This window comes from Tripterygium wilfordii, chromosome 4, assembly GCF_013401445.1.
Source record: "Tripterygium wilfordii isolate XIE 37 chromosome 4, ASM1340144v1, whole genome shotgun sequence".
Taxonomy (NCBI): domain Eukaryota; kingdom Viridiplantae; phylum Streptophyta; class Magnoliopsida; order Celastrales; family Celastraceae; genus Tripterygium; species Tripterygium wilfordii.
The window spans coordinates 8,920,231-8,932,304 of NC_052235.1; the positions used below are offsets into that span (position 1 = coordinate 8,920,231).

Genomic DNA, 12,074 nt, shown 5'->3' on the forward strand with positions numbered 1-12,074 from the left:
TTGATTTGGTTCTCATTCACCACACCATCGTCAATTCATCATTGTCTCAACTCTCATCGAGATGACGAGAATGCCGTCTTAGTTTCTTCGACTCTATGTCTAGGACCAGCCGTCCAACGTCTATGATTCTCCAGGGCCAAGCTCCAACCATCCAGTTTCTGTGATTCTCCAGAGTCCAGGTTCCAGCCGTCCAGTGTCTTCGTTTCTTCCAATCTCCGACTTTGTCTCTAGGAGCAGGTACTACCCTCACCTCAACCCCTCACTGATTTCTAAATACTGGTATACTCTGTAACTCGTTTCGCCTGGCTTGAAAGTTGAATATGATAATTAGGTCTTTATTTCACAGAATCACAATGGTTGTTTCAAGATCATTCTTATCAAATGCAATCCTTGGCAGTCTTTGGGCTCTTTTTAATTCACAGAATCACAATGGTTGTTTACTAGTTTCTTGTTACTTTCTATTTTATTAGGATGGAAAATCGAGGACGGAAAAAAGGGAAAACTATTATCTCCTTCTTCAACAAGAAAAGTGGAGAAGAAACATCAACAATTGGAACATCTTCGGGATCAAAATCTACTATCGATCCTCCGATTCAAATAGAAGCATCAACAAGTGTCGATATTCCTATGATTAGTACAGAACCTCAACCTCAAGCCAAGGTTCAAAGGATTTCATTTGATGAGAACGATCTTGAACGAGATCCTGCACTACGTATTCCAATATGGATTCATCCGGTTTATAATAAAGATGAAGTTAGGCGTGCTTATGTCAAATGGGGACCAAATCAACCTGTCTTGGCCAAGTATCCGAGGGCTAAAAGTGGAGGTCAAAACCGAAGATTTCAACAAAGTTGGTTCATAAAATTTCTATGGTTAGAGTACTCTATTTCAAAGGATGCAGCATTTTGCTTTCCGTGCTTTGTTTTTCAAGATCACGAACCTTTACATTCTGCTTTTATCATTAATGGTTTCACTAGTTGGAAAAGAGTGAACAATAGGGCCAGATGTGTATTCTTAGCACATATGGGAGGTCCTACTTCCCTACACAATAATGCAGTGAGAAATGTTGAGGCGTTGAAGAATATATCTCAGCACATCGATAAAGTCATAAATGTTCAAAGTTTGGAAAATGTTAAGAAAAATCATTTGTGTCTTAAGACTACCATTTATAGTGTTCGATGGCTTACTTTACAAGGATTGCGCTTTGAGAGGTCATGATAAATCTTTAACGTCAAAGAACCATGGTAATCTAGTTGAGTTGATTAGTTTGATAGGAAAGCTGAATGTTGAGATTGATGATGTTGTCTTAGAAGAAGCTCCGGGAAATGCAAAATATACGTCTCACTTGATCCAAAAGGATATTTTGCATATCCTATCCACAAAAGTGAGAAACAAAATTCGTGAGGAAGTTGGGAATGCAAGGTTTTGTATTTTGGTTGATGAAGCAAAGGATGCATCGAATAGAGAACAAATGGCGATTGTTCTGAGATTTGTGGATATTCACGGATACTTGCAAGAACGATTTTTTTGAGATTGTGCATGTTGAAGATACTTGTGCTTTAACTCTAAAGAATCAAATATCGCAAGTTGTCACTCGACACAATTTGCGCATCCGAGATTTACGAGGTCAGGGATATGATGATGCCAGCAACATGCATGGTGCATGGAACGGATTACAAGCTTTATTTCGCAGTGACTGCGAGTATGCATACTATGTTCATTGTTTTGCTCATTGTCTACAACTTGCTTTAGTTGCAGTTGTCGAGAAAGAGATTTTAGTTTGGCTATTATTTTCAAAATTGACTTGCATTGTCAATCTTGTTAGCACTTCTCCTAAACGGCATACCGAGTTACGATCTAGCCAAGCTTCTGAGATTGAATGTGACATAGCTAGTGGTGAACGTGAGACCAGTAAAGGGGCTAATCATATTGGTACTTTGCATAAAGTTGGCACTACTCGATAGAGCTCACATTTTGACTCCATTTGTAGTTTGATAGATATGTATGGTGCAACTATTATTGTGCTTCGATCTTTGGTTAAAGAAGGAGCTACAAATAAAATTTGTGGGGAAGCTGGTGGTTGTTTAATGTTGATGAAGTCCTTTGATTTTATATTCATATTGCATCTTATGCACAAGATTATGGGGATTTCAGATATGCTTTGTCGAACTTTGCAGCAAAAATCTTTGGATATTTTGAATGCAGTGAATTTGGTCTCAACGACAAAAGAATTACTTCGAACACTGCGAGAAGAAGGTTTTGATCATCTCCTTGGGCATATGAAATCAATTTGCTTGAAGTTTGATATCGATATACCTGATATGAGCACTCGGTACAAAAGAGTTATAGGACGTTATTGCCAACAGAATGATGATATCACAGTTGAGCATCACTATTGCATTGACATCTTCAAAGCTATGGTTGATTATATATTGGATGAGTCACGTATTAGATTCAATGAAGAATCAATGGAACTACTTATGCTCAGCTCTGCTTTAGATCCTAGGGACAACTTCAAAGCTTTTGATCCTGATCGCATTCTTTTACTTGTCGAGAAGTTTTATCCAACTGACTTTAGCGGACAAGACTATATCTTTTGAAATGTCAGTTAGATCATTATCGACTTGATGTGGTTTGCCACGAGAAGTTTCAGAATATGTCAACAATTTCATAATTGTGTCATGGGTTAGTAGAAACAAACAAGGCAGGGTCTTATAATTTAATCGACAGGTTGATTCGTCTCATTTTGACTCTTCCTGTTTCTACAGCAACTATAGAACATGCATTTTTAGTTATGAAATTCATCAAAAGTGATCTTTGTAACAAGATGGAAAATGAGTATTTGAACGATTCATTGGTTGTCTTCATTGAAAGAGAAATAGCAGAAACTATCGATACAAATTCAATAATATATACCTTTGCTTCTTCGAAGGATCAAAGAGTCATATTTTTCTAGTAAGTGTCATTTTGCTAGTATTTGAGCTGGTAGTTAATTATTATAGTGTCTCCCTGCACATTTTTAATAGCATGCTCTTATTTTTACATCTTGAAACATGTCCCTTGCAGGTTATTGATCTTGCAAGTGTCTCACAAGAACTTGCCTATCTTGCAAGTGATGTAGATCTAGTTATCTTGGTTGGTTCTTGTCTTCTGGATTAGCTTGCTCTGGAATTCTTTTTATGACATGAATTTGAGGGTTCTTGGTTGGTTCATGTCTTGTGGATTGTCTTGTGCTATTGAGTGATAGATGCTGCTAATTCTTCACTTCATTTGTGTGTTCTATTTGGGTTCTAAAGTTTATCAAGTTCATCATGTGTCTATTCTCTTAAGGTTATAAGGTACAACTTGAGAGTATTTGAGTTCTCGGCTTGTGTTGGCTGTAGACAAACACGAGGCTAGCTCTAAATGAGGTTTTTATTTTGTTGTACACTACAACTTTTAGAGTTTCAATTTGTTATATATTAATACATTAGTGGCTTATCAAAAAAAAAAGATATAGTTTAGGCTATATTACTGGAGCCGTATGTGAATCCTCGCCGCCACTTTTAAGTTCAGCCTAGGGTAAATCAAAATCCTGGTTCCGCCACTGCATAGACCCTTGTCTCATATTTGATATTTCTCTCACCACTTCAAATACACTGATAGCATTGACTACAGAATATCTACTTTTGAGATCCAGTCATAGTTCCCTTGTTGTTTTCCATGTGAAAACACTCTGCAGTATGTTTGCAGAAATTGAATTGATCAGCCATGTTTTAATAAGGCTATTTCATTGCTTCCACAGTGGAAAGTTGAAATCTAATTCATCTGGCCTTATGAGTGTGCCATCTGTAAAGCCAAATTTGTTTCTGCCTTCAAGGGCATTGAGAAATGCTGAACTCCACAGATGAAAGTCTGAGTGATTTAATTCCAAAGTAATTAACTTACTTATGGAAAAGTCATTTGGAAATAAATGATAGGGGTTTTGAAAAGAATGTTGACTAAAATTGGGATTTGTAATTGTGTTTTGCAGGTAAACTGGTTGGGTAGAAGCCATGGAAGGTTGAGACATGCTGTAAATGGGATTAGGTAAAGAATTTGGATGTTGAAAGCCAAAGTTTGGGGGCATGTAACCTTGATGTATTGAAGGTCCAATAATATTGTTGATTGTTGTTGTAGCCATGTTGTTGGAGAATGTTTGTGCATCTCTCAACATTGTAGGTGCTTCAGTAACAATGACTGATGCATCTTCCATTGGAGGCAGAGGAGGATTCACATGCGGCCCCAAAGGAGGAGGAGGAGCATCCATGTAAACTTGCTACCATGATATAAGTTGAACTTCAAGCTTGTTGTAGATTCTTAGTAATGAAGAAAGAGGATACATCAATAGAAGAGAACTAAAGAAGAAGAAGAGATGCACAATGAATTAGTTTTCATTGCTTAAGGAGACAAATGCTCCTGTGTACAATATATATCTGAAACCATTCAAACGGTCACAAGGATGTGACTCAAGAATAAAAGAAATAATATAAGTTTGAAAAAGAAACTAAATGTTGTGTTTAAACATAAAAACAATGGACCATAAAGGCCACAATGCCACAAAGCCCAACCAAAATAATCAGGCCTAGGATACAGGCCCAAAGTAATAAACAGAGAAGGTTAGGGCTGGACTTCTGGGAAGAAACATCACGATAAACGCGCGAAGCTTCAACGGAGAAAGCCATCAAACCACTGTGTTCATCAATCTTGTCCTCCTCATGAACTTTTGTCATCAATCTTGTCTTCACCACATCAAATGGAGTAGTTTTTTTTTTTATTTTTTATTACAACACAAGCAGATATAAACAATACTACACACACTACCCGTGAGTATTACATCACAGGCAAAAAAAGTGTGTGGTAGAGAGAACTTATAGACAACTTATGAGGGACACACACAACCGATGTGGGAGTATTTCTGTGTTAGCACAGTTACTTCAACCAGCATCACACACACGTACTCTGAATAGGTTCCAAGTGAGTCTTCTTTGTCTTCCTCAAAACCGCAGCTTCAAGTATTCAAAGGAGGAATAACTCAAAAACCTAATAGGCAAATTCCTCAATAGTGTAGCGGAATACCTTGCATACAGACCCAATACCCCATATTTTTCCAATATCCACAACAAAACCTCCATGATCGCCCCTTCGCCCATTTGCTGCGTGATCAATTCCTTGGGCACCATTATTGCGGACGACATAATATTTTCGATTGCATTGGCAATGTGAGGAATTAGCACGAATGGGTGCTTCTCCGATTTAAACAAAATGCTCTTCCCAAACTCACATGTCCCAAAATACACGGCGGAGGAAATTGTCGACCCAATCAACACGGCGGAGGCGCCTCTATAAAAACCCCAAATCCCCTTCTCCTAGATGTTTTGGCGATGGCATCGAAAGTGTTGGTATAAATTTAGAAAGCGCCACGTAGGTGAACGCGCTAGCTACGCCACCACCAACTGCACCAATAAGCGCGCTGTCAAGGTTTCTGCTGCTCTGCTCGCTCTCTCTCTCTCTCACATATTCCAAAGGTTTGATGATCTGAAGTTCAGAGAACAAACTTAAACGACACCGTAAAAATTAGGCTCAACCAAACCGTGGCCCCTGGCGTTCAAATGACGTACTGAGCTACTGGGAAGTGGACCCGAAACCAAAAGAGTCGGATTCGGGTCCCCACTTTTGAATTCTCAGATTCTGAATAAACTAATTCGGGTTCTTCTCCCTCCAAGCACTTCTGTCTCTGTAAAATCCACAAATTCAAGATTGACAACATTCAAGAAGGCAAGAAAACTACTGTAAAGTGTGTTCTTCGTCCAAAATTTTGTCTGTAAGTCCTCCGATTACCTCTTTAAACAACTCTCTTTCGATATCTTCGTATTTCCATCACTGCAATGCATTCTGGTTTAATTTTAGTTTTCTCTTTTCATTTTCTTTTCTTCTTTCACTTTACTTTTCCTTCACTTTCTCACCCTTTCTTGCCTTTAAGCAATGTCACTCTTTATGGTGATGCATACTCTTTGAACAACTCCGTTAGCCTTACTCAAGAACTCAACTGTCTCACTTCTTCTTCTTCAACACCCCCTCCTCCTTCTTTCTCTTCCTCTATTGGGATTGGAAGAACTTTCTATGTGTATCCAATTCGATTCCTTAACTCTAGAACCAATACCACTGCGTCTTTCTCATGCCACTTCTCCTTCTCAATCGTTTCATCCCCATTGTGCCCCTTTGGGGATGGAATCACATTCTTGATAACCTCTGATGCTAATTCGTTCAGTATTTCTAATGGGTATATGGGTCTCCCTGATTCGGCTTCAGACACCCAAGACTCATTTATTGCAGTGGAGTTTGATACCAGTTTCAATCCTTCTTTTGGTGATATCAATGATCATCATATTGGTATTGATGTTAATTCAATAATTTCTTTTGCTTCTGTGGATGCTGCGTCAAGAGGGGTTGACCTTAAAAGTGGGAGAGAGGTTATGGCTTGGATTGAGTATAGAGATGCAGTGAAATTGGTCCGCGTATGGGTTAGTCATTCACTAGTTAGGCCTCCAAGTCCCGTTCTTGTTGCTGAGATTGACATCTCAAAGCAATTCAAGGAGTATATGCATGTGGGTTTCTCTGCTTCTAATGGACAGGGCTCCGCAAACCATATTGTGAATCGTTGGCGGTTCAAGACTTTTGTTTCCCACCCTCCTGAGACTCCTATGGATATAGGTGTAGTTGAAGAAGGTGACTGTTTCATGTGTTCTCCAGAAGATTTAAGCAGCACTATTGGTCCTCATGAAAGGAAGATAAAGATAGGCGACATGGCATTTGTATGGGGTGGTTTATCTGCAATTGTTGCCTCCATAGTTATAATCCTTGGTATGATAAGTTTTTTTATGATAAGAAAAAAGAGGCTTATCAGCAGAAGTAAACAAGGCCAGGCTTGTAGAGTTAATAGGGAACCTGAAAGATTTTCTCTCTCTGTGGTAAAATCAGCAACAATGGGGTTTCACAAGAACCAAATTGTGGGTGAAGGGGCATCAGCAACAGTATATAAAGGGTCTCTTCCGTCGGTTGGAGCAGTTGCGATCAAGAGATTTGATAAGACCAAAAGAATTGATTGTGCTCACAGTCCATTTACAACTGAGTTTGCAATGATGGTGGGTTGCATAAGGCATAAGAACTTGGTTCAACTTCAAGGATGGTGCTGTGAGGGAACAGAACTAGTCCTTGTTTATGAGTACTTACCCAATGGAAGCCTTGACAAAATCCTTCACAAGTACTCAAGTTCTTCTATTTTCCTCTCATGGAAGCATAGGTTAAAGATACTTCTTGGGGTTGCTTCTGCACTTTCATATCTCCATGAAGGATGTGAGGGGCAAATAATTCATAGGGATGTTAAGACTTGCAATATAATGCTTGATGCTGAGTTAAATGCCAAGCTTGGAGATTTCGGTTTAGCGGAGGTCTACGAACGTAACTCCATTACAAGAGAGGCTACTATACCAGCTGGGACAATGGGATATCTTGCTCCTGAATATGTTTATTCTGGTATTCCAACTGAGAAAACCGATGTTTACAGCTTTGGTGTTGTGGTTCTAGAGGTAGCCACCGGAAGAAGACCTGTTGATGAATATGGGACTGTGCTTGTTGACTTGGTTTGGAGCCTGTGGGAGAGAGGTAAATTAGTGGAAGCTGTTGATTCAAGGTTGAATGGGAAGGTTAATGGGGCTGAAGTGGAGAGAATGCTCATGGTGGGACTTTGTTGTGTTCACCCAGACTCCGAGAAGAGGCCAACGATTAAGGAGGCAGCTAGGATACTTAGGGGTGAAGCACCACTTCCGGTTTTGCCTGTGCGGAAACCTGTGGTGAGAATAAGGTCTGTTTTGCCTAAGGAATCTGAAGAAGTGATGAATTTTCGTGGAGATGGCAGTCCTTCTGTTTCAGATGCGCCATGGATGACTCCTAGAACCCATTTCAGCTAGATATGCTCAGAAACACTCATGGCTTCAAATGTAAGTGTTGATAACCAATTTGTGGTTGGTAGTAGACATGTATCAAGCTGGCTTGTTTTATACAGATTCTGCAGGTTTGTCTCTTGATTTCATCTTCTTGTTCTCTAGATTTGTTTTAGATTCAAATCCCTGCAAATGATAAGGAGATGGATAAGTGCAGTATTTGAATGACAAATTTGATTTGGGTTTTGAGTTAACATGTGAAATTATTTCATATTCTGTTCTACAGCATCAAAGAAACTTATCCAAAAGATCAATTTGTCTATAGAGCTCCCTGGTTGAGACTCTTACTGTTTAGATAGATATCCAACTACTTAATATTTCTCTAAGGATATGAATTATGAAAATACAGTGCATACTAAATCATTGAGGAGTTTCTTTTCTTTGATTGTTCTTGGTCTTCTTTCATATTTCCATCAGGATTTACTTATCAGAAGAGCTTAATCAAATTTGTTATTCCTACTTACCTAGTATAAAACTAGAAAAAAGTAATATGGGGCTAGCCGAATGTCTGATACCATAAAGAATTTTATAATGGAAGAGGAGAAGTTAGTGGCTTGAGCTGAATCTGTTAGATGCATAAAGAATTTTTTTAGCAACAGATATTTAAAAGACTTGGAGTTGAGAGTTTGAGAATTGAGAACTTTCATTCAATTGATCTTAAGTTACAACCAGACATAAGATATATACAAGATACATAGAAAACCGTTGAGTAAACAGTAACAAAGGAAACAAAGACAAAGCTGTTTAATCAGATATAGCCGTTGTACATAGATTTTGTTTCAGGAAGCTATAGTAGGCAGGCTTTTGTAGAGTGGTAACAGGCTTTTGTATAGTGGAGTTACCACTGGTCTCTATACGCCCCCACAAGATAAGGGTGCCATCACGCAAACTGATCTTGTCTTGAAGACGAAGAAAATGCTGCCGTGGGAGTGCCTTAGTGAGAAGGTCGGTTAGTTGATGCTCTGCGGAGAGATGCTGAACTGTGAACACTTGTTTTTGAACAAGGTCTCATAAGAAATGAACATCAATGGCTCGATGCTTCATTTGAGAATGCTGAACAAGATTTAGACTGAGATGAGTGGCACCAAGGTTATCATACGGAAGCAGAGATGACTAAGTTAAAGATATTCCGCCTCGGTGGAGGAGCGAGCAATTGCCCTCTGTTTTTTGGAGCGCCATGAGATGATGGGATTGTATCCCAGAAAAATGATGTAGGAGGTGATAAGAGGATCTGTCATCATGGTTCGCTGCCCAATTAGAATCAGAGTAGGCATGTAGAACAACCTGAGTTGTCACTGCGAAAGATGAGACCACGATGGAGAGTTCCTTTGCGAAAACGAAGTATGCTTTTCAATGTGTTCCAGTAATCTGTGGTGGGATGAACAAGCTAATGAGCAAGCCTATTGACAGCATAACTGATGTTTGGCTGTGTAAGGGAGAGATATTGTAAGCATCCAACCAGTTGACGGTATAAGGTGGCATCTGAAAGGGATGTACTACTGTGTTGGGATATACTGAGTGATGATGGAAGTGGGGTGTTAGTGGATTTGGAACCAAGCATGCTGGTGCGATCAAGGAGGTCGTGGATATACTTATGTTTGTTCATCTTGCAGCCAAATAGTTCTCATCATCAACATTTGAAGAAGCCTAGCTTGAACCTACCTTGTATGTTTGCAAGAAGAACAAGACTTCTTAGCTTATGTTTTGTCCTAGGCCTGTTTTTATTTGAACAGGAGCTTGGCTGCACCCACTCTATAACAGTGTCATCTCTTCCAATGCTGTCTAATACGGTGTCATCTTATCCAATGCTGAGGAATTGTTTTGTTCCCAGAAAAACTCCTAAAAATGTACAAAATGATTTTCGAATAACAAACAAATAATTTAAAGTTTTAAATTGTTTTTTCGTAATTTCTATAAGCATAATGTGTAAGATTTCCTAGGAAGTTCAAATTAGCCGTCTGACCACGTGGCACACACATACCAACTGAATTATAGGAAGGTCATGCATCGACCGAACTACCCCCTTTGAAGAGCTACATATCTACAATTTAGGTAGGTCAGTACTAACCGACGAATCTATCATCATTTCCAATCCTTGGTCATTCGTCTTGCCCAACCGAGTTGGTTTGTCCCACCCGACGGAGGTAGAAAGGTTCGATCGACCTAGGTAAGAGCAGTCCAACAATGAAGAAGTTCCAACAGGACTCCAACTCTCAGCATTGTCCAATTCCCCGTTGGAGAGGGGCACGGATGGGATTTACCCTCAGAAAAACTCTCTAGAAAACCAATGAGAGAGAGTATAACTCCTACAACAACTCAAACTACTCAAACGCATATAAAAAGGAGACATCCACCCTCAAGTAAAGATTCTAATTCTTGTACTATAAATTACTTAATGAGCAAGAGGCAACACTCAAACAACGAGTTATCTTCTCAAGTTTAGTACCGTACTGACTTGAGCGTCGGAGAGGTCCCCCGAACACACCCTCGGGACCCTACGGAAGCTTATGTTCGCTTCTTGTGCAGAAAGAAAGGTAGTGAACACATACCAACAAGGAAGAAATCAGTTGTTCCAGCTCGGTTTAACTAACTGATTCGTCTAGTAAGGTCAGTCCTATTTACGACATCATCACCATCCAATACTTTGTCAGTTAGAACATATTTTCCTTGAAAGTTCAAATTAGTTGTTAAAGCTAATGTCATTTTCGAACATATTTATTGTTTCCTTGGAAGTTCAAATTAGCTGTTAAAGCTAATGTCATTTTCGAACATATTAAGAATTTCCTAGGAATTTCAAATAAGCCTTTTAATACTAATGTCATTTTCGAACATAGAATTAAAGATCCATCAATATAAACGTCAAGGTTATAATTATTTATTTTGGTAAGCAGAATAAACGTGGAAGTAAATAACAAAATTATGTAAAAAAATAAACGTAAACGTTGAGAAACAAAAAGAGTTGGGCGTAAAATTTCAAGTTGCATTTCGTCCTCCTCTCTCTCTGATTTTGGATTGATTGTTCTTTTCTTCCATGTTCTCTCTTGGGAAACCAAAGCATTACCACATTGTAATCATCAGAGAGACGATCAAAACCAAACCAATTTCATTGTTAGATATCCAATAATTTAGGCAAATCAAAACTAATAATTACAAAAATAATGACTATTTCGAGGATAGTCGTCTCCAATTGACAACTGATGCAACGCAATGTGGTGGGAAGAACATGTACTTGGACCTGTTGATTCGACACATGAATACTAAGAACAAGTTTACTTAAATTAACATATTTAAGTAGACTTGTTCCTAGTATTCGTGTGTCGAATCAACAGGTTCAAGTACGTGTTCTTCCCACCACGTACGTCGCGCTGTATCAACAACTCTGTTGATGCCGCGGTAACTTAAACCGAATGCTCAATCACCTAAAACATACAAAAAACACCTACTTAGGTAATTGCAGAAAGCTCTAAATCTAACTAATCCATTTTATAAAAATCCGGCGACATAACGTCTTATGTATGCTAAACCCCAAAATTAAATAAATCCAATTAGTTCAGAAATTTCGAAATACTTCATATATTCCAAACAAATTCAATCCATCATGCACAATATGTCTATTTGATCTAAACATGACCTCGATAAACAATTAGTCGCCCTAAGAATTAATCCATGGTATTAGCGAATCATCAATCACCAATAAAACCCATCCATGGCTGAAATTACTATTAACATGCATTATTGAAATACCTACTAATCCATTAGCTCATAGGATACCAATTTTTGACAGGGTCTGGTCTTTTATTAATTGTTTTGGTTTTGGATATTTTCTTGAGGTTTCTCCCCTCTGATGTTAACGTAGGTCTGATATTGATCGAATTAGGTTTGACTAATTCTGTGTTTGTAACTGTCTGTATTTGGACCTATTGATCTGGATGTAGTATCGTGCAGAAGTTAATTTCTCTGGAACTCAAAGACTAGGCTTTACTAGTTTAGGTATGGATGATATGGACTCTGCACATAGCAGATATTTGGATTTTGTTTTTGTTTGCAGATGAA

The 12,074-nt window shown here is 38.7% G+C and overlaps 3 protein-coding genes across 4 annotated transcripts; all 3 read left to right on the plus strand.

The window, feature by feature from the left end:
• On the plus strand, positions 1-1,230 carry LOC119996592. The gene is made up of 2 exons (XM_038843280.1): positions 1-237; positions 471-1,230. The coding sequence occupies exon 2, from the start codon at positions 472-474 to the stop codon at positions 1,216-1,218; it is 747 nt and encodes a 248-aa protein (XP_038699208.1). The 5' UTR covers positions 1-237; position 471; the 3' UTR covers positions 1,219-1,230.
• Positions 1,231-1,253: 23 nt separating this feature from the next.
• Positions 1,254-4,779, plus strand: LOC119996593. Of its 2 annotated transcripts, none has more exons than XM_038843282.1 (2): positions 1,254-4,068; positions 4,159-4,779. In XM_038843282.1, the coding sequence occupies exon 1, from the start codon at positions 2,001-2,003 to the stop codon at positions 2,598-2,600; it is 600 nt and encodes a 199-aa protein (XP_038699210.1). In that variant the 5' UTR covers positions 1,254-2,000; the 3' UTR covers positions 2,601-4,068; positions 4,159-4,779. The 2 variants fall into 2 exon arrangements, with proteins under 2 accessions (XP_038699210.1, XP_038699209.1); XM_038843281.1 differs by having other exon boundaries at positions 1,254-3,135; positions 4,013-4,779.
• Positions 4,780-4,878: 99 nt separating this feature from the next.
• Positions 4,879-8,193, plus strand: LOC119996376 (L-type lectin-domain containing receptor kinase S.6). The gene has a single exon (XM_038842972.1). The coding sequence runs from the start codon at positions 5,907-5,909 to the stop codon at positions 7,986-7,988; it is 2,082 nt and encodes a 693-aa protein (XP_038698900.1). The 5' UTR covers positions 4,879-5,906; the 3' UTR covers positions 7,989-8,193.
• The last annotated feature ends 3,881 nt before the right edge of the window (positions 8,194-12,074 follow it).